The 17,648-nt window shown below is 40.5% G+C and overlaps 1 protein-coding gene across 1 annotated transcript; it reads left to right on the top strand.

The window, feature by feature from the left end:
- Positions 1–610: 610 nt before the first annotated feature.
- Positions 611–16,299, top strand: LOC124269481 (sodium-coupled monocarboxylate transporter 1-like). The gene is made up of 14 exons (XM_046704498.1): positions 611–767; positions 1,206–1,257; positions 1,705–1,772; positions 3,544–3,624; positions 3,772–3,845; positions 4,446–4,583; positions 6,460–6,595; positions 7,604–7,692; positions 8,752–8,864; positions 10,798–10,868; positions 13,846–13,932; positions 14,560–14,777; positions 15,178–15,284; positions 15,824–16,299. Exons 1-14 carry the CDS (start codon positions 735–737, stop codon positions 16,018–16,020), a joined length of 1,464 nt encoding a protein of 487 aa, XP_046560454.1. The 5' UTR covers positions 611–734; the 3' UTR covers positions 16,021–16,299.
- The last annotated feature ends 1,349 nt before the right edge of the window (positions 16,300–17,648 follow it).

The following is a 17,648-nucleotide window of genomic DNA, read 5'->3' as shown; positions in this document are numbered from 1 at the left end:
AAGTAATCACCCCCTAGCCATAAATTATTAACGATCCCTAAAGAGTAAAACAGCCGTGGAGATCATGTGAATGAACCACTCAGTGATGACACCAATAAAAGAGTAAGCATGACTGCTCAACCGGCAGAACCCGCCATGTGTATTATTTACCTACAAACGTAAAGAAGGAAAAGATGAGGAAGTTATGCTGCCTCTGACCACTCTAATGTTTTCCCGATGACATACTTGCAGCAAGATAATATAAGCTTTCGTATTCATATGTTATCATACATTATCCCTGTCTGTTGTGCGCTCCAATAATCATGCGAGTTGACTGACAGTAATCTCCTAAGGGCGTATTGCACTCCTGATTCAGGGCGGTGGGGTAGTCTAGTGGTTTCAGTGTTAGCTCGTCACGCTGAAGACCCATGTTCGGTTCCCTACATGGATACCATGAGTGAAGCCCATTTCTGGTGTCACCCGTCGTAATATTGCTGGAAAATTGCTAGAAGCGGCGTAAAACTAAACTCACTCACTCATACATCTCATTCATGCACTGTGATATATGTACGTATGTTGGATACCAATGTTTTATTATTCTTGAGAGAAATATCCTTTGACATATGCCAAATCTGTGTCGAATCTTCTTGATCCGGGACGTTTAATATTTTTGCAAGAGCTCTATATGATCACACGACTACATTTTCTGTTTTAACAAGTACCTTGGAAGAAGATTCGATTCAACTGCAGTGCGCATGATGGGAACATTCTTTGGAATGTTACAAACGGTAGGACTCTAAAACAGTTGTCACGTTTAAAGTGGATTTATCCAGATCAGAATTGTACACGTGGACACCAGTTCTAGCACTAATCAAGTTTTCAAAGTAATCTTTTATCGCCAGAGTTTTGATGTTTAATGCAATTTTAAGGTTCACCTATTTTAGCTTGACTTTGATCATCCATAATCCATCAATGTTTTATATTCTTTTTTCCCATGAATACTTATTCTCCGCTACCAAAACTTACAGACTTACGGATTCAAACGCTATGCTCGTATCTTCTAGACCGAAGCTCTTGTCTAAACAGATATGCCCCTCTCATCTGTTCTTTCACTACAAACGCAGGCATTGGGACATGTGTACCACACTGTTTTGTATCCAAAGCTCTGAGTGATTTGTCGAGTTCTACTTTGTGGTATATTCTAATCCTATAAATCTATTATCTAGGTGATATACATGGCTGTGGCGTTATTCTCACCGGCTCTGGCTCTCCAAACATGTAAGTACCTGAAGCAGCTGCTAACAGGGCAGCTCGTAAAGGAAATGTAGTTGTTAATGTTCACCTTGATGACATCAGTACTTCAATGCTTGAACAGACTTAGTGCGGGAGTACAGGGAATCTGGTTAACATGATAGTGAGGTTTGTGGGGCATTGAATAATCACTTGTACGGAATCCTTAAAGGGACCTTATAGCGTGTTCACACTTTTAACAACAAGTAAAAGTGTCAAAATTAAACAACGCGCGATAATCTGACATTTTGTTTGTCGCAATGTCTCGTTGCCACATTGTTTGGCAATTCAGGGCAAAAGAATAGTAAACCTTACCTATATCTAAAAACAAAGGAAAAATCAGCTGTGAAAATTACGACAATACGACAGTCGATACCAAGCTGCTCCTGCCTGTCGTCACAACACAGTGTGGCCGTTTTGCTCATTCTTCTCAAGGTGCAGGTATCCCACTCTGGATGTCCATCGTGATTGTCGGACTTGTGGGAACTGTCTACACGTCCATTGTGAGTACAATACTTCCTTGTTTATTAAGGTTGCTGGTTAATATTTGGAAAAATGATGGTGCTATATTTTCCTGACTCAGCAATATATTATTGGACATTCCCAGCATGAATTGTTTTGTTCAGTTATATTTATGCATAGATAATGTAAATGTCGTGAAAGAGTTTTAAAATATACAAAAGAAACTATTTCATTGTTTTCTGAGGTAAGGATGCGACAGGCCGACATGTTCTCAATTCAGATGAATTTCTTCGGGAACCAATGGTGCTAGCGTTACATTTCGTGTTTGCTCAAATGAGAAGAGAGTTGGTTTCAAGAGAATAATCTCGTGTGGTATATGGTGAACATTCGTATCTCCTGAACAATGCCTCGAATTTCATGAGTTTGAATGCAATTTATCTTTCATACTTTCAGGCAAAGAGTTCAAATAAGGGTATTTTTTCTTGTGTCTCCAATTTCCGTATTTCTCCATGAATGCAAATATATCTTGTTATTTAGGACTGGTGACCGTCTTTTTCAGAGGATACAAACATACATAAGGATGCGGCTATTGCTGCTGGAGAGTTTGATAACGTATTCTTTTTATTCGCTTTGATTGCATTATTCAACGTATGCACTACAAAATGGTCGTGATAACATGATTCAAATAGCATGCGCCTCAATGACACGCTTAATGAAATGGGCGCGCACTTTAATGCGCGCGCACTTTTATATGGAGCAGAGTTGATTACTTACTAATCTATACATGGAGCAGGTTTAACACCCCTCTAACTACATAATACATAGAGCAGACTTACCCCGTCTCTGGCTAATGTATACATAGAGCAGACTTACCCCGTCTCTGGCTAATGTATACATAGAGCAGACTTACCCCCTCTCTGGCTAATGTATACATAGAGCAGACTTACCTCTGTCTCTGGCTGTACATATACATAGAGCAGACTTACCCCGTCTCTGGCTAATGTATACATAGAGCAGACTTACCCCGTCTCTGGCTAATGTATACATAGAGCAGACTTACCCCCTCTCTGGCTAATGTATACATAGAGCAGACTTACCCCGTCTCTGGCTAATGTATACATAGAGCAGACTTACCCCCTCTCTGGCTAATGTATACATAGAGCAGACTTACCCCGTCTCTGGCTAATGTATACATAGAGCAGACTTACCCCGTCTCTGGCTAATGTATACATAGAGCAGACTTACCCCCTCTCTGGCTAATGTATACATAGAGCAGACTTACCCCCTCTCTGGCTAATGTATACATAGAGCAGACTTACCCCCTCTCTGGCTAATGTATACATAGAGCAGACTTACCCCGTCTCTGGCTAATGTATATACATAGAGCAGACTTACCCCTCTCTGGCTAATGTATACATAGAGCAGACTTACCCCCTCTGGCTACACCTCTCTATGTATACATGGAGCAGACTTACCTTGTCTCTGGCTAATGTATACATAGAGCAGACTTACCCCGTCTCTGGCTAATGTATACATAGAGCAGACTTACCCCGTCTCTGGCTAATGTATACATAGAGCAGACTTACCCCGTCTCTGGCTAATGTATACATAGAGCAGACTTACCCCCTCTCTGGCTAATGTATACATAGAGCAGACTTACCCCGTCTCTGGCTAATGTATACATAGAGCAGACTTACCCCCTCTCTGGCTAATGTATACATAGAGCAGACTTACCTATACATAGAGCAGATTTACCCCTCTCTGGCTAATGTATACATAGACCAGGTTTCAGTTTCCTCTCATCTATTTCAGGGTGGCATAAAGAGCGTGGTGTGGACGGATGTAGTGCAGTCTGTGTTCATGTTTGGGGGCATGGTGCTGGTGATAGTGCTGGTGAGATCGTGTTCACGTCTACCCGCTTTCAAATAGTGTTAATGACGATCACTTTCAAATTGTTGATAATATTGGGAACTACATTTAACGTTGGTCAAATCTGCTTTGGGATTAAATAGCATTACTATGTTATCTTCTTTTTAACAGAGCATGGGCAGGATCGGGACTCTTCAGGAAGTATGGGAAATCAACCTCCACGAGGAACGAATACAGTTTAACGAGTGGGTAATTAATTTGTCTTGAAACGTTTGTTTCCGCTGATTATTATCTCACCTTTTCGCGAACACCTGGTATCATCACTATTTCATAGTGAGGTACTTGAGAGGCATATAGAAGTTGGTATTCAAGTATAAGACAAAATATTATGGATGTCAACTTCTTCTTTTTCTATAGACAACGTTTTGAACTATTCCTTGCCCTTTCGTCAGGTGATTCACCTGACACAACGTTTCTGAGCTATTCCTTGCCCATTCGTCAGGTGATTCACCTGACACAACGTTTTCTGGGCTATTCCTTGCCCTTTCGTCAGGTGATTCACCTGACACAACGTTTCTGAGGTATTCCTTGCCCTTTCGTCAGGTGAATGACCTATAGAATGAAGAAGAAGGTGACATCCATAATATTTTGTCTTATACTTGAATACTGATTCATAAACACATGTTCTGTCATCGTATCGCATGGTGAGAATCACTGGATTGTCTGGTTCAGACCCTATTTGTTTACAAACAACATCATACAGCTCTAATACAGCTGTAATCAAAAGAATGTTTTTGTCAAGGAGAAATAATCCTCTTCTGTGAATTATTACAATGTTTCTGTAGGTTAAGCCCCGACCCCCGTGTTCGTCACAGTGTTTGGGGAATATGTCTGGGAGGTTTCTTCAACTGGTATGTCAACATGTTCATCCAGTCAACCATGCAGAGAATGTGCGCCATTCGGTCAATGAAAGGAGCTTCGATGTAAGTAAAGATAAAGATGTTAAGGCTCAACAAGCGGACACTAAACCATGAAGCATAGTCTAACACAATAATGGATACGTTCTAGCCGAAGTCGGCCCGTAGAAAGCCATCCAACTTAAAATGTCCACGTTTTTGATACATGTCGTTCTTTACCTAGCCTTTTACTAATGGTATACTAATGCTATAACCCGGAGAATGGAAGGTCGAGGGTTCGATCCCCGACCGCGTCATACCAAAAGACGTTAAAATATGGTACTTGTTGGTCCCTGCCTGGCGCTCGGTATTAATGGGTACAACAAGGACTGGTCGGCTCGGAGTCTGTATAATGTGTCTGAGTGGGGTATTCATGCTTCACTGTGGCATGGTATCTCAGTGGGCTAGCACTATAAAACCAGCTTAAGTCTTGGCTAGTACACGTAGCCGCACATACACATACACACGCATGCACGTCGTCATATGAGCGAAATATTCTCAAGTACGACGTTAAACCCAATTTCACCTAACCACACCTCACTAATGCTACAAACGTTCACAGAGCACCATCGGGATGTCTTCTGGTATGTGTAAATGTGTCCATCCCAAGGGATAAATACTAGGCAGGTTTTCATACAACAAGAATCTTTTCAGTTATATAAGTTCTTATTTAATCATTATTTAATTCAAACTAAACTGATTATTAAATTTCGATATAGTTTATACGAATTTAATTAGATTGTTTGTGGCTTTACCGTCAGTGAGGGTTGAATTTCTGTAAAATTGTTTTTTTCTATGAGATTATTGTGAGATCATTCTTTAAAGCATCATTTCCAAAAATAGTTTTAATGTATGTTAAGAAATGTAAATTGATGACTACAATCGCTAGTCTCCGATTGGATGGTATAGATCCTGCTGGTGAACCATGCATTTAGAAGGAGGGTCATAGGTCACAATGTTCCGGTATGGTGGAGGGCGGTTACTGGGGATCTACAACATGTTTCTATGCTGTGTTGTTAAATAGCTTTCAAACTAGTTTAAATGTAAATCTGTATTGGTCTAGTTATTATATATTTGTTTTCAATGTGTAACTTTATCTTACGATATTATTTTCCCTCTGATGAGGTACTGTAAGTCCATATCAATTTTGGCTACAATTCTTCAATGTTGCCAGTTGCTGAAGGGATGGTGTAAACCGAGCTAGGTAGCAGGTAGCCAAAGTACTGTAGGTCCCCATGGTCCCTAGTATGGTGATCTACCTTCACTTGTTGGCGATCTAAAGCCCATTTTTATATTGTTTTAAATATATTTTATTCGTAAATGAAATGAATTGGGCACAAGTTATCCAGCTTAGGAACGCCCTCTCCCAGAAGTTACATATGTCATATTTACAATATAAAAAACATTGACAACAGGGATTTGTGGAAGGAATTTACAAGGTAATATTTACAAGGTTTTATATTGTATTGTTCTGTAGAAATAAAAAAAAATATGATTACATGGTAGTTTTAAGTTTAGGGGCGGTGGGGTAGCCTAGTGGTTAAAGCGTTGGGTCGTCACGCCGAAGACCCGGGTTCGAATCCCCACATGGGTACAATGTGTGAAGCCCATTTCTGGTGATGTTGCTGGAATATTGCTAAAAGCGGCGTAAAACCAAACTCAGTCAGTCAGTAGTTTTAAGTTTACATCTGTGATATAATAGTATATATTTTACTTTCCTTCGTTGACAGATATTTATATTGCCTCAGTTTATTTTTGATATACAACACTCATATAGTCACGTTATGGCTGAAATACTGCCGGTGTGACACTAACGTTTGACTCACTCACTCACTCTTATGGGATATGGCTGACATATTGCCGGTTGAAGTTAAATCTTAACGCTGACTGACTGACATTACAGAGCCTTCCTACTGAACATCCCCATGCTCCTGCTGTACGGTGTCCTGCTGGTGATCACAGGACTGTTCCTTGTCGCCTACTACTTCACCACCAAGTGTGATCCGTATGAGGCGGGACACATCACCAACAGGAACCAGGTACACCCTGCCCAGTGAGAATATGAGAATATACGACACCTTTAGCAATATTTAATGGCACATTTATCGGAAATGACATACAAGAATGTAGAATGTACTTGATGAATCCATGTGGGAAATTGAACTCGTCTCATTGACTTCTCCAAGCAACATCTGTATCCACTAGTCTAACACCCCTCTTTTCACTAAATGTCAGATTATATTTTATAAGCATACCGCTATCGAGTTGTGTATTTGTTCTGAATTTGATTTTCTCATGTATTACTTCTGTTTTGCCTGAATCCACAGAGTGATCATCTACTAAAACATCAGAGAATCCATGTGTTGTGGTACACCACCCTGAGCAATATTTAAGCTATACGACGGCGTTCAGTAAATATTCAAGCTATACGACGGCGTTCAGTAAATATTCAAGCTATACGACGGCGTTCAGTAAATATTCAAGCTATACGACGGCGTTCAGTAAATATTCAAGCTATACGACGGCGTTCAGTAAATATTCAAGCTATACGACGGCGTTCAGTAAATATTCAAGCTATACATCGGCGTTCAGTAAATATTCAACTAATTCACCAGTGATTGATGTCATGAACATCATTAACGTTCAACACCCGATGGATCAGTGTATGCATTTCTTACGACGATCACCCGTGAAGATCCGGGTTAGAATCCGGGTTAGAATTCTTCAGTAACCCATGCTTGTCGTAAGAAGCGACTAACGGGATCGGGTGGTCAAACTCGCTGACTTGGTTGACACATGTCATCGGTTCTCATTTGCGCAGATCGATTCTCATGCTGTTGACCACTGGATTGTCTGATCCAGACTCGATTATTTACAGACCGCCGTCATAAAGCGGGAATATTGCTGAGTGCCCCGTACTTACAACTCATACTTACGACGATCATATGGATGTATATCTATATTCTTACATGAAATTGCCTATAATTTATTCTTTAAAAACGTCATCCAGTAACAGTGTATAGTAAGTCGATGACGTCGTTGTATAGATGATGCCGTTCTTTGTGTTGGACGTCCTCAGCACATACCCTGGCCTGGCAGGCCTCTACATGTCTGCCCTCTTCAGCGGAGCGCTCAGGTAAGGTCATCGTACAGAATCAGACGATGACGTCAGTGGCAGCCTACAGATTGTCTGGTGCATTACCACGGAGTTTACAACCTACACTCATACTCACGTCTCACAATCAAGTCACTATCGACGACTAGATTAGTTTGAGAGGAGAAGGATATTATATATTTTCATTATGTAAGTGTCTTCATTCGGAATGTGGAACGTAACCGCCTCACATCCTCGTGTGAGAATACTCACTCTCATGTAAAGGTGGTGCTGTACTTCATATGATATATTAAACTGCGTTTTGAAAACTTTTAGACATAAAAACATACCAGTGATATTATGCATGCATATGTTGTTGAAAATGGCAAACATGTTATAATTGTGATTACACAATGCCATTTAGACCCAACCCATGTGTGCTTTACTAAGAAAGTGTAATCCCACATATAACATATGATATTATAATTAATGACGAATGTTTCTGTTTTCATGTGCACTTACCTGTATGATATGTGCACTTATCTGTATGATATGTGCACTTACCTGTATGATATGTGCACTTACCTGTATGATATGTGCACTTATCTGTATGATATGTGCACTTACCTGTATGATATGTGCACTTACCTGTATGACTTGTGCACTTATCTGTATGACATGTGCACTTACCTGTATGATATGTGCACTAACCTGTATGATATGTGCACTTACCTGTATGACTTGTGCACTTATGATATGTGCACTTACCTGTATGATATGTGCACTATGACCTGTGCACTTATATGATGCACTTACCTGTATGACATGTGCATTACCTGTATGATATGCTACCCTGTATGATATGTGCACTTACCTGTATGATATGTGCACTTACCTGTATGATATGTGCACTTACCTGTATGATATGTGCACTTATCTGTATGACATGTGCACTTACCTGTATGATATGTGCACTAACCTGTATGATATGTGCACTTACCTGTATGACATGTGCACTTACCTGTATGATATGTGCACTTATCTGTATGATATGTGCACTTACCTGTATGACATGTGCACTTACCTGTATGATATGTGCAGTTCTCTGTCCTCGGGAATCAATGCTTTGGCCGCCAACACAGTGGAGGACGTTCTGGCAGTCCCCCTGCGCCGAGCTTCAGAGAGGACATCCACCATTGTTGCCAAAGTGGCAGGTAGTATAATCTATATATCTTCTTAAATTATCCCTTTCCAACTGTCAACTTTCACTTCGCGTCGACCACAAGTCCAAACGCTCCAGCCTTCACTGTTAACGTTTACACCCTTGAATGTATAATCGAGCATCCACTTTAACCAAGATTTCAATATTATGTCTGATGCAATTCCCTATTTTGACTTATGCCGTACGTTTTCGGAATTCACTCAGGTGAAGGACTGACTAGCCTTTCCATAAGTATATTGTTTTGTGGGCGTTGGATTGTGGCAGTACTAACTTATGCACTGCTAATATGACAGAGACACGTCGACCATAGGGACCGTTCATTGTTTATGTCTTGGAGGTGTGATGATGATTTTTATGGAGTGGCATGTACAACACCCCCACCCCGACGCTAAATTCATCACCATCAAACACACACACACACACACACACACACACACACCCCACCCCCCCCCAGCCATGAATTTGCTGGCGATCTATAGCCCACTTTACATTGTCTTGTCACTTAACAGTGTACTATTTTATATGCCCCCTCACTAGCTTTAAATAAACTGTGATGTACTGGTTGTTGTAAGGACCTTGGGTGACAGGATTTTATAACTTTTAAATATATTTCATACTTTTTTAAAGGCTTTATAAGGTTCTCTCGTCACGATCGATATGGCTGAAATATTGCCGATGTGACGATAAATTTTAACTCACTCACTCTAGCCTTAAATTATGAACGGTCCCTTATATATGTGGAGAACGCTGACATTTGATTGTCATAACAAAGTATGTAATGTACTGTTCAGTATGTTACGTTGATTAATAGTTACTTTATAATAAGGATCCGATAGTGCTGTTAGCAACCTTTGATGGTATTGATTCACAGTTATATTAACAGATCAGGGTTGTGTTCCTGAACGATTAATGTCCGCGCATGGGCAGGTTCAGGATCACCTTCACAAGGTGTACCGGTGATGAATCCACAGACAGTTTCTTATTATGCTTCATTGGCGAGTCTCGAGGAAAGGTTTGAGCTGTAAGATGGAAAGTGGACATGAGAACACACATGTCTGTGATCCCCAGACTGCAACATAGTTTCCAGCTAATCCAGACCCTCGTGACCAGTATTGACGTGCTCAGGACACAAGGAGGGGAGACTACTATCTGGCTACCTCTGAATTGTGGAGGAGAAGAAACAGTACCGAGTCAATGCAGAGCATTTATGAAGTGTTGAGAACCAGAACAAAGTAAGCAAACCAACGAAAAGAACCAAGACACTTTGGTGAGACGCAGCAGAGTCTTCGCCAAGGCATCACCGTTATTACAAAGTCAAGGGATTGCCCTTAAACATGAATACTCGGATCCTAGGGTACAGACGTCTTGGTGTGGAGATGTTAACGTACGGAAACTAAATTAGTTTGGCCGTCGTAGTACTATAGTACGGGGAGAATTTTCACTAATTCTTCGGACTTTCAAATGATAGATATACATGCCGGTCGTTACAGAATTGAAAATCCAGGAACATTTTCCTGTGTCTGATGGAGAAGCCAAGGCAGACATCTCAGGGCTACAATGCCTGACCCGATCCAGTTGCTTGAGACAGAACAAGGACGAAATGGCCTACTCGCCTACAATTTCGCCAGTAGAGCAACTGTAGAAACAACTCAGCAGGCTTGTCAGATAACTCACAGTAGAGGTAGCATTTATGGTTTGAGTTTGGGGACATTTTGTCATGAAATTCCAGTCGCCACATACAATAAAATGACGAGTATGAAGCAATGCAATCCCTCGTCTTCACAGCTATGAGTTATGTGTCTTCACAGCTATGAGTTATGTGAATGTAAACCCATTTTCCCTCCTATTTGCGTAGTGACGTGTGTTTTGAAATTTGTTTGGGAAATTCAGAGCCAGACTGTTACACGGTGTTGTGAATGTTTCAGTGTGTTTCTACGGTCTGCTGGCTATAGGACTGGCGTATCTGATTCGATCACTCCAGGGGCCCGTCACACAGGTTGGTGCAAATCAGCATGAAGACAAATTGTTGAGTTTAATCACAGGTTATCTTCCTGCCTTCCGTGTTTAATTTCACTTATTTGAATCAGGTTTTCTGAGATCATAGCTTCCTGGCGTGTCCAAGGGAATTTCCTCAGATTTCAGTCCGGAAGAGTTTTGATACAACCCCTAAATGTTGACATCCTAAGCTGGCCTTGCTTTCCGCCCTTGAGGGTGTTCCTGCAACAGTTTACTGTTACTTTACCCTCGTAAAACTTCACACGGAAAATCAAAACAAAATGGTTATAGTTTGCTCAGTAACTTTTTTATTTTGGAGACAAACGTTATGAAACTTTTTTCCAGAGTTGGTTTGATGTTTTCATTACATTCTGCGTTGAAATGAATGTTTGATCATGAACCGATTTGATGTTAGATCGTGATTCATCGGTATCACTTTGACCCAAACAGACTATACCAGCAGTGAGCACTGGGCATAGCCATAAGCTATGGATACTGTACTTCAACTTGCACTGACACGCTATTTTGTACTGTCAGGTTGATGCCTTTAAATGGATTTGTATTGACTTGTGGACCTAGTCGAATACCTTACAATACAATTGTTACCTACATCACATTTCTTTGTTGTGTGTTGTTTTCTCATGTTTTTTTCTTTACGGACTCCCGGTTAACCTTTTGGTTTCACCTTGGGAATCAACACATTACACTTACATCATTTAACTGATGAGCTACGAAGAATTATGGATTATGTGTGAACAGTGAACGAATAGTGTTAACCCCAACCTTTCATGGGGGATTTACCGCATTCATTCGTTGGCATTTTAAGACAATCGTTAAAGGTCACATGCAACGTAAAACGCAACTTTGCAGATTCTGAAACCTATCGGTATGGACTTACCGAAACAAATCATCAAAATGCAAATTCAACTTATACAGTTGAAAAATAATGCGATGAAAAAAACCGCGCGAAATCGGAGTTCCAACGATTCACTAATTTTCCCCCAGCGCTTGGGGGAAATGTAGTTTCAACGGCTGGGTTGCGCTGCGCCTGGCTGTGCTCATAGCACATGCGCAGTGAAATAGGTTTGCGCAGCTAGAAAGCGGGTTGTCCGATGAATACTCGGTGAAGGCTTTGGTGTGAGCTATTTTTCTAATGTTTTGTTGATATTTCACAGGCGCGAGCTTTTTATATGTTATGACAGTAGATTACCGATTTAACTGTTTATATAATTTCATTTGTCTATTTCACCACACGTTCTTCTTACCGAGTCACTTTCTCAGTTCGATACTTAAAAGCAATGTCATTATTTAGCGTTGACAGAATTTCTAACTGTGATATAGCTATGTCGTTGTCACAGACAAAACTCAATGTCTGTTTTATTGACACCTATATGTGTCTGCCTGCCTGTCTGCTCATGACAATATTCAATACACAACTTCGATCACTGACCACATGCAATTTGAACTTAACACCTATCAGGCAATACACCATGAACATTGACACGCCAAACGCATTGATTTATGGCCCGAGTTCGGTCTCTGTCACATTATGCAATTACACAGACAGGCAGGTGTGATACTTGTACACATGACATGTTATGATGTCTGTTGATTGCAAAATGTTATACGCAAAAAATGAGCATGTATTTACAAAACCCAACATCTCTATATATACACACACAATGAGCCGTGAGGGCATCTGCAAATGAACCAGCCGTTACACTTGAGTGCACACCCACCCGCTCTGACTGGGTTCGGTATCCCGGCTGCTTCGTTTCTTGGGAAGTAAACCCAAGTACAAAATATTGCACTTTTGATTTGCGATTCTACGCTTATAATTTTGTTTATATGTTTTTTTCATAATCAGCAATGTATATTGTAAGTCATGAATAAGTGATAATTGTGTTTTAATTATGTTTGATTTTTTGGTTGCATGTGACCTTTAATTTTTCAAAGCAGAAATTGAAGAAAACATGAAATGGTATCCTACAGAGAAGCTCCAGTGAATTCCTATTGTTTGGGTGGCATATGTTAATCAATTTGTGACCATATAAACAATGGTTGACGTCATCACGTATTTTTCTAAAGAAGCACATCAGCAGTAAATGGCGTCAATTGGCAATCGGTGTTGAAAATCGCTAAAGAAGACACACCCACATACCGGGAAAATATTAGAGACACCATTATTTGCCCCTATGTGTGATAAAATGTTATACATCAAAAATGAGCATGTATTTACAAAACCCAACATCTCTATATATACACACACAATGAGCCGTGAGGGCATCTGCAAATGAACCAGCCGTTACACTTGAGTGCACACCTACCCGCTCTGACTGGGTTCGGTATCCCGGCTGCTTCGTTTCTTGGGAAGTAAACCCAAGTACAAAATATTGCACTTTTGATTTGCGATTCTACGCTTATAATTTTGTTTATATGTTTTTTCATAATCAGCAATGTATATTGTAAGTCATGAATAAGTGATAATTGTGTTTTAATTATGTTTGATTTTTTGGTTGCATGTGACCTTTAATTTTTCAAAGCAGAAATTGAAGAAAACATGAAATGGTATCCTACAGAGAAGCTCCAGTGAATTCCTATTGTTTGGGTGGCATATGTTAATCAATTTGTGACCATATGAACAATGGTTGACGTCATCACGTATTTTTCTAAAGAAGCACATCAGCAGTAAATGGCGTCAATTGGCAATCGGTGTTGAAAATCGCTAAAGAAGACACACCCACATACCGGGAAAATATTAGAGACACCATTATTTGCCCCGGTATGTGTGATATTTACTTCAGATCATTGGTTTGAACATGAATACCAACAATGCCTTACCTAAATAATGAGGAGTCATTTTCCTAGATATTAAACTGTTTTACACGTCCACTTCAGATTTGTTATATTTTGACATATATTATGTGTGCTTCCTTTCATTTACACAAACCAGCTTCAGATTGAGTCCCTTGTTTCAGATGATACAGGCTGTTGATGGAGCTGCAGGTGGTCCTTTGTTGGGGATGTTCTTCCTGGGAGCTGTTTTCCCGAAGGCAAACAAAGTGGTCAGATGATTTCTAAATGATTCTCTAGAGCATGACTGAAACTGTGACGATGGTTCTTTATGGGACAACTGAAACAGATTCCACATATTGTTGACAAAAACATGTTTATTATAACGTCAGCGCCAAAGAATATCCAGTCAACATTATCCGCCAAACAGCTGTCACTGAACACAAAAGGGAAAGCATAGCTGTGCAATCAATCGAAATTGAATTTAAATGGATCTCTAAAATCATTAATAATATTGTTCGAGGACCATGAAATTAATATATTTGGCAAGTAATAAATGTTATTGGGTTTTTTTCCTCGTGTAATTGATTAATGTTAGATTTTGATAAAAGATGGAATGGAATGGAAAGTGACAGTTCCAGAATTCGTTTGTGAGTTTTCGTGAGAGACATATTGATTGGGGACCCAGTGAGTGAGTATGATTTTACACCGCTTTTTGCAATATTCCAGCTATCTCGCGGCGGTTGACACCAGTAATGGGATTCATACTGTTTGCCTTTGTGGGGAACTGAACCCAGGTCTTCTGCGTGGCGAGCGAATGTTTTAACCACTAAGCTACCCCACCGCTGCTGGGACCAAGTGAATTGTCATCCTAAAAAGGGTTTCATTTTCATTTGTAGGGAGCTCTGTGTGGAGGTATTTCAGCTCTGGCGGTTACTGTATCAATCAGCGTCCTGCAAAAACAACATGGAGTTGCGACCGCGCCTTTACACCCCGCACCTCTAGACGCATGCGCAGTGGAATCATATCAAGCGAATAGCACCATGACATTCACAACCCTTGAACTTCCCAATACAACATTCCCACAGGATGATATTCAGATATCCCATCCCAACACGTAAGTATTAACCATGTATACAATGTGGTTCCAGGTTAGTCTTGTATAGTATTTAATTGCCAACGTTGTCTTGTCAAAATTCAATTTGTTAAACACGGAATCAAAAAGGCGACACAAACCTTTCTATTATTATAAGAAGTCTTTGTTATATGAATGCTGGTATACAATCAGCATCTGTGGCGATTTAGTTGTGATGACACCTGGGGCTCTCGAAGTTAATAACGTATTCTGTCCATTGTTTTACTGTTTGCTTAAGCCTTGGCAAAGTCAGAGGCTTTTGATCCTGTCTCCGTTTTTGACAGGCCATCATGATACACCCGAAATATTGTCGTGCAGTCTCTTCTATTGATACCAAAACTGCTTGTTCGGATGAGTCTCTACTTTCTGCTTGGTTCCACAGATTGTCTGACGTGCCCTTCCACCTGTATGATGTGTCCTACATGTGGTACGGCTTCATTGGCTTCTTGGTAGCGATGGTTGTTGGAGTAATCACAAGCCTGATCACGGGTGAGTCCAGACACAGTAAATGAGTTGTGTTTGACACCACTTTACAAGATTTCAGTGACGTCACAGTGTACCCGCTCACTGCTGAAAGGATGACGTAATGCAAGCCCCGGACTATATCCAGGTCGAATCTGGAATTCACACCGGCGTTTATAGATATTGTCTCGGTAACTCCAAGTCAAAGTTAGGGCTTAGGGGGTGTCGAACCACCCACCCACCACCACTCCTGGATCGCCCAGTGCCTATCGTTTATGATAAAACTTACATGAACAGGCCATACACGGCTATATTGTTAAATCGAAGTCCTTTGCACCAATGCACAGGGGCTTGTAACGCTAAACAGACCCCCCTGAACAAGCATGCTCAACGCAAGCACGCACGTGCAGCTCGGAACAGGGTGTATTTGTGATATTATGTTCACAGATGGTGTAGTATATTAAATATGAAGATGTAGTTTAAAAAAACGAAAATTATATTTTCTTATTTGACTTTAAGATGTGTGGTGCGATACTTTTGACGAGGTGTATACATCTATCCCACAGCAAGCAGATATCCTCAATCGCTGGACCCGCAACTGCTCTTCCCGTTTGCCCGGCGACTGTGGAAGGTATCCGGTACAAGCGGGGTACAGCTGACACCTTTACCAGGGAATGAGACTTACATACCTTCACAGAAACACAGCCAGGAGGAAACTGTACCTACCTTCAACACAGCAGCACTGAGGTCGCATCAACTGTAAAGTTGCACCAAGAAACAGTCAGATTTAAGAGGAAGACGTTTTAACCACCATGTCCATTAACTGAAACACTCACTCCGGGAGCATAACTGGCGGCCTTTTTGCACCTAATGCCTTGCGTCACACTTACCATTGTTCATACAATCTCTATTTTGGTTATTAAAAGGGTCCAACAACCTTGCGGACATCTTTGAAATGGACCATGGTTGATTATCTAAAAATTCCAGAATAAACATCATCCCCAAAATATTTAACTATCGTCACTTCCACATTACTGCTTACTAGTATCAGGGATACTCTACTTATAGAGTCTCCCTGCTAGTATATTATAATACTTTCCCCAAAACTAATTAACATTTCAACACAATGTTATGCACTTCTTCTGAATTCTAACAGACATTGTGATACAATTACAACAATGTTTAACAATAAAATACTATACATTACGTCATATTAACGACACACGATACCTGCTTATCTCAGAATAGTTTATTTACTCATTTCTTTCATTGGAGAATTTAAAGTGTATTGGTTTTCATTCCAACACTTCACTTCAGCTTCATTTCATTTAATCTGCTTTCATTGGAAATGACATTGAACTAAAAGTTTGAAACATGCCACTTCCTCTTTGCTTGTAGTTTCTACTCAAAGTTACATGAAGAAAATATTCCTTTTTTCTGTTTTAAACAAAAGTATAGAAGATTTGTCAAAAATCTAAATTACATGCTTCACGCTATGATTAATAGAATGTAATAAAATATTTTGAAAAGGAAATATCAACTCCATTTTTTGGTGATAATACCTCAACATATGTTGGGTGTTTAGATAATATTATTGATGATGACGTTTATACTGCGCTGTATTCCCACACCACACTTGGACTGACATCCTCAAAGCATTGCCTCATTATCACTACCCCAGTCAATGGATTGGTGATTTTCATTCTCAGCTCCTTGGAGTGAGTGAATGAGTGAGTGAGTTTAGTTTTACGCAGCACACAATATACCAGCTACTAGTATATGGCGGCGGCCCGTAAATAATCGAGTCTGGACCAGACAATCCAGGGATCAATAGGATGAACATCGATCTACGCAATTGGGATACAATGACATGTGTCAACCCAGTCAGCGAGCCTGACCACCCGATCCCGTTAATCGCCTCTTACGACAAACATGGGTTACTGAAGATCAACTCACATTACCATCTCATTCTACCGGGTACCCATTTACTGCTTGGTGAGCAGGCGCATTTCAAAGAAAGTCACTTGCCCTAGAAGAGTGAGTCAGTGAGTTGGGTTTTACACCACTTTTAGCAATATTCCAGCAATAGGGCACACCAGAAATGGGCTTCACACATTGTACCCATGTAGAGAATCCAAACCGGCCTTTGGTGTGACGCTTTAAACACAAGACTACCCCAGCACCACTGCCCTAGAAGGCGTTTCTTAAACTTCAGTGAGGGAAAGCACCAAAGCCCTAGACACAATACCCGTGAAGATCTGGGTTAGAATTGGTCTTCAGCAACCCATACTTGTAGTAAGAGGTGACTAAGGTGTGGTCAGGTTCGCTGACTTGGTTGACACAGGTCATCGTATCCCAAATGCGTAGATTGATGCTCATGATGTTGATTGT

Source organism: Haliotis rubra, unplaced genomic scaffold (assembly GCF_003918875.1).
Source record: "Haliotis rubra isolate DU_JTF1 unplaced genomic scaffold, ASM391887v1 Scf1014, whole genome shotgun sequence".
In the NCBI taxonomy this organism is placed as follows: Eukaryota; Metazoa; Mollusca; class Gastropoda; order Lepetellida; family Haliotidae; genus Haliotis; species Haliotis rubra.
The sequence above is the reverse complement of the archived record's forward strand: the minus strand, read 5'-3'. Positions and strand labels throughout refer to the sequence as shown.